The sequence below is a fragment of the Charadrius vociferus genome, unplaced genomic scaffold (genome assembly GCF_000708025.1).
Source record: "Charadrius vociferus isolate BGI_N301 unplaced genomic scaffold, ASM70802v2 scaffold864, whole genome shotgun sequence".
In the NCBI taxonomy this organism is placed as follows: Eukaryota; Metazoa; Chordata; class Aves; order Charadriiformes; family Charadriidae; genus Charadrius; species Charadrius vociferus.
In genome coordinates, this window is record NW_009647873.1 from 18,555 (window position 1) to 23,588 (window position 5,034).

Genomic DNA, 5,034 nt, shown 5'->3' on the forward strand with positions numbered 1-5,034 from the left:
GTGCTGCACTCCGGCATGAAAACTTGCTTGCACCGTAATATATATAATCTTATTAACACTTTGCATACCTGTCTGTATCCAGAGCTACCAGTGGCTTTTCATCTGGACTCTGATCTAATGATGAATAGCCTTTATTGGGAACGACGAGCCTGAAATAATTAAATGTTGTCCGTTAACCACACAGTAAAGCTCAGTACCACACATAGTCTAGAGCAAAGCCATATGATAGTTAGGCTTTTCCGTGTTTCACTTCCTTGCAAGTCCTCCCTTATTGGTGAAGACATTTAAATGGATGCAATTCAGAGGAAGCAGGCTGTGTCTCTGGGTTGTTCAGAGCAGTTTCACAGGGATGAACACTGGACATGCCTTGGGAACACACTCCTCCCTGGAAGAAAAAACAGTTGGAACACTCCACACTTCATTCTAGAGAACCTGTTCAGCAAGCACTGCTTGTCGTATCAGATATTGTTAATTTTTGTGTTGCTTTTTTTTCCCCTAGCAATGAGTACATGACACTAGCAATAAGTAAATGGGAGAAAGAGACTAGGGGAAGGCAGAGGCTCAGTGCTTCTACTATTGGAAATCAGGGATTTGGTCTTTCTGTATGAGTCCCGACCCAGCCCCTACAACACGGCACTTTTGAGATGTCACTCCTAAATTTAGTAATACGAGAAATATGAGCTGGTGGGTGCAGTGTAAGAGACCAGTCAGATTAGCACTTTTTATATCCCATTATTTTATAATGACTTTCACTTCATCAGAAGTATTACAAAGGCTGATGATGACTTTGCACCTTTAATTGCCTGAGAGAATTTGTGTAATGGAATACAGGCTTCAGAGCTTCTAGAATAAGGAAAATACATTAATTCAATGGTATCCAGTTCACAACAGAGTTCTTTCATCCACAAAACTGCATAAAGACTTTGGTTCATATTTAAAATAAGATCAACCAAACCAAGCAAATGAAAGAAGATTCTACATTCAGCAGGTGGGAACAGTAAAAGTGATGAAAATCTCCTCGTTCAGCAAGTTAACTCAGGTTTTCTCCCAAATGAAGAACTGGTCTTTAACAACACACAGTGATGCTTCACTAAGAGTTTAGAAAATATAAATCTAAAGATGATAATCCATCTCATCCATGCTCCAACTGCACTCTAACCACCTGCAATGTTCTTCTGCTTCTGCTCAGAAAATTTCAGGAAGCCATTACAATTTTGTCAATACAAAGGCCTGCAGGCTCAGGGACAGTAAAATATATCAAATGCTATCACAGAGCAGATGTATAGGCTCACGACTAGTTGTATTTTCTTAATGTGTTCATTGAAATGCAAGATTAAAGGAATTAATTTTGAAACTAATGCAGAATTTCCAACCTGCACCACCAGGGAACTGGAGAAAATAGGATCCGCTTGCAAAATTCAATACCTCTTCCCATAGCACTGAGATGCTGCTCCTAAAGCATGTAGGAAGGAAGTCAAGAAGACGTCTGGAACTAAAACTGAAGCTGTGATCTGGCAGCAGCAGCAGCTTGCTCACACACATATAAGTACTGACTTTCATGCTCGTTCTCCAGTTTTCAATTCAGTGCTCCATATATACTCACTGACGGTTGTTACTATATCATGAGTGAACAAAGCGCTATCAGGGGATCTAGGAGAAGAGCCCTTTGTGGTGCTATTTAATTGATTAAAAAAATTACTACTTTTTTTTTTTCTTGAGAAAGAAACTTGTCTTTTAATAACACAGAACTTCAATTTTTCTGCAACAGAAAAAAAAAAAGATGCCTTTGCCCCTGATCTAAATCTTTCCCTTGCATACTGATTGTCCTTATTTTCGCTTCCCACTGTCCTTAGAACAAAGCCAGACTGCAGTCGTAGCTGCTTTCATCTGCAGGTGTCCTAGTATGAGCTTCTTGTCTTGGTGTTTTTGCTCACTTAACATGAAATATGTTATGATAAAATCTGAGTTTAGGTTATCCTCAGAGTGGGCTACAATATCTGGCTGTGTGGAAGTGGTGCAGATGGTGTTGTAGGCTCTGCCAGTGCTCATAGTGAGTATGCCAGTATTACTCCAACCTTGTTCACATTTTATTTGCTCTTAGGGAGACTGAGAGTGTTATGGATTCAGATCCTTTCACCTCTAAGGCTGTCTGTGCCCCTGCCCCAGAAGAAGACCAAATAGTGAAGGCAACCTAGTACTAGAGGCTGGATGTCAGAAATTCATACAGATTATACAGAAGAACAGAAGCCTTGGGGAAGGAGGGGGAGGTGGAGTAGAGACTAGGAGAGGCAATGTGGTTTGCCTGAATGAAGGAAAAGATATTTGATGAGAAGAGCAGAACTGTTAAAAAAAAGGAAATGGCTTTAGCTTATTCTCCTCCTGAAGAGACCAGAGGAAGGCAACAGTTCAGACTTAAAGAACTACCATAACCTGGACGTTTTGCAGTGTATCCCACTGGAGTATCTCCCATTGTACTGCAGCCATTATCTTGTGAAAAGAAGCTGCTTGAACAAGCTTGTGGCATTTCTGCCTTCCTGGGGTTGCCCTGTCTGTGACAAGACAGATCAAACCATTCTGAGGTATTACTAGGGCTGTGCTTGTGGTGCTGCTTGGTTCCCAGAAAGCCAAGGGAGCTGGGGGATGAAGAGACATGGGCCAGTGAGACCCTGCCAGAAACCCCCCAGCCATATGGGAACAATGGAGCTACATCTGCTATTAAAGCAATGGCTGCAAACCTCTGTTTTGCAGATCCCAAGGGATGCTTCTAAAAGCTCTGTGAAAAGTAACTAAGAAAAGCAAGTCTACTGCCAGCAGGCTTCGCTTGGCTGTGAAGGCGTCCACATGTCCTCTGAACAGTGCTCAGGTGTCCACAAATGGAATAAAACTGAGCTGGTTGTTGAAAAGCTTTTGTCGATGGGTGTCACTACTCTGCCCTTTCCCACCCAAATCACTCTTCTTTCCATCAGCAGCTCAGAAACAGCAGCCTCTCCAAGCAGAAGTCACTAATTTTACAGGTAGGCACCTGTACTTATCCCATCTTCTCTCCCTTACCATCTTCCTCCACTAATTTCAGTGTTTCTAAATTTCTCAAGCAGCAAATTTGCTACCATTCCTCTTGGAAAGCTAGCGTGTAGCCTATTGCCAAAAGAAACCAAGTTTTTCCAGCTTGTATTTGGAAGACAAGGAGAAGCATGGAAAAGCCAGCTGAGAACATCTGCTGAATTTCTTGCTGCCACTAAGGGCCTGGCCCCTTTATATGGTCTCAACAGCCAAACACAGAGCAGTGAGCAATGCAGTGTATTCCAACAACATCGCAGGGGCTTACAAATAAAACTTGACAAAGTCCTGGCATGATTCATGACTACTATTGTGGGTTTTGGGAATTTATGTGAACAAGGAACCTAATCCGTCAGATGTGTTGCATACAGAGGCTCTGACCTGCAGCTCCTGTTCTACTTCATATATGGTAATCCATGCAACTTTCTCATTCATCAATAAACACCCAGCATTCATGCAGATTCTGCTGTCATTCAAAGTGAGGTCTTCCTCTAAAAACTGCCACCTTTCTAGTAGCATGAAAAGCATGCAATCCCGTGGACTCAGGGGGGTTCCTTCCTCCTGAATGCAGGTAAGTGATACACTGGTATACTGAAGCTTGTGTGGAAAAAATAGAAATATGTTAAAGGAAAGTATTCAGACAAGAACATCTTTTTTTTTTACAGTGGTCTGTAGTACTGTCTGATGCTGTCATAGAGATGTGCCAAAGCAACTCTAGCAAAGTAAAACCATGCTGTTCAAAGTGCAGAGGAGGTGTATAGCAAAGCACACAGAGATGGATTATTCACAAGCCTTTGTTAAGTCAGTCAGTATGGGGAAGGGGTCATCATCAAAAAGGAACAGGGGAACTACAGGGATAAAAGCAGCCAAGGGAAAACTAAGCTCTAAACCAGTTTGCGTTACATGAAGCAGCATTGTACACTCTCCTGCGGGCAGGATTATGTGTTACGCGAGGCTACCCAGAACATACAAGACAGCCATATCAAACCCCTGATTTTGACCAGGCTGGGCTGCTTCTGCCTCCTTCAGGATGCACTGTCACCAGTCCTGAGACCAGCTGTCCCTGCATTTCCCCAGGGGACAGGATGCAACACAGCACAGAGCATCTGGGCCTGCCAGCTTCAGGAAGGGCCATCACTGCTCTTGCAGCATATTTGGCAGTAGGGGAATAGCACTGAACATCATCCTTGCCCATCCTAAGGTCATTAGGGATTGCAGCTTAGAGCACAGCTGAGTGCTTTTCCAGTCCTTTACCTTGTTCGTGCCATCATGTTGTTCTTCTTGGGCTGCTGATTAACTGGGCTTCCCATGTTGCCATTCTTCAGGGAGCCCTTCCGAGCCAGCTCCCTCTGCTTCTCTGCATATGGGATACAAAGGGGAAAAGCAAAATTAAGGCAATGGCCTGGCTGGCCACCATACAGCTGCAGAAACCCAGATTTGATAGCAGCAAAAGGCATAGCAGAATTAATAGCAAAGGACATGAGCTCTCCATCTCCCAAGCAGGGATACTGCAAAGGCCAGATGAGCTGTGTCCCATTGCTTCCAAGGTCACCAGGGGCTAAAGCTAACATACCCTGACTCACAGCACCTTGTTGACAACACCACATTAAGATGGTCATGGAGCTTCTGAATGAGAATCAGATGGGAAAGAGAAAGGGTAGAGACCTTGCCTCTATCTGCACTTGGTTGCTGCATGGATTTGAAGATTGTGCTTTGTGCTGTGCAAGGGAATTTATCCTTTTACTTTTTCTCCTCCTACTGAGGCTGCCACTGAGGGGCCCAGTGGGGACAGAAAAGTGTCTCCATCAAAGCAGTACTACCATTTAGTGTTAGTTCAGCCTAGCTTGACACCAGGCCTAAGTTATTACCATTTCCCTGGATGGTAACTCAACAGATTAACACACCCCACAGCAGAAAATGTTGCTGCCTCCCTGCTTCTCTTCCTGGCAACCTGTGATGTTCCCCGTGTGCCTTTCT

The 5,034-nt window shown here is 43.7% G+C and overlaps 1 protein-coding gene across 1 annotated transcript in view; it reads right to left on the reverse strand.

Annotated features, from left to right (window-relative positions):
* The window catches only part of LOC104284693 (protein FAM219A-like), a gene marked incomplete at its 5' end in the record, with an annotated part of 6,436 nt that extends 1,690 nt beyond the window's left edge, over positions 1 to 4,746 (reverse strand). Inside the window, 3 exons of the mRNA XM_009883053.1 lie at positions 69 to 149; positions 4,312 to 4,412; positions 4,728 to 4,746. Of these exons, the coding sequence (XP_009881355.1) occupies positions 69 to 149; positions 4,312 to 4,412; positions 4,728 to 4,746 (201 nt within the window). The remainder of the gene's footprint in view (positions 1 to 68; positions 150 to 4,311; positions 4,413 to 4,727) is intronic.
* Between the last annotated feature and the right edge of the window lie 288 nt (positions 4,747 to 5,034).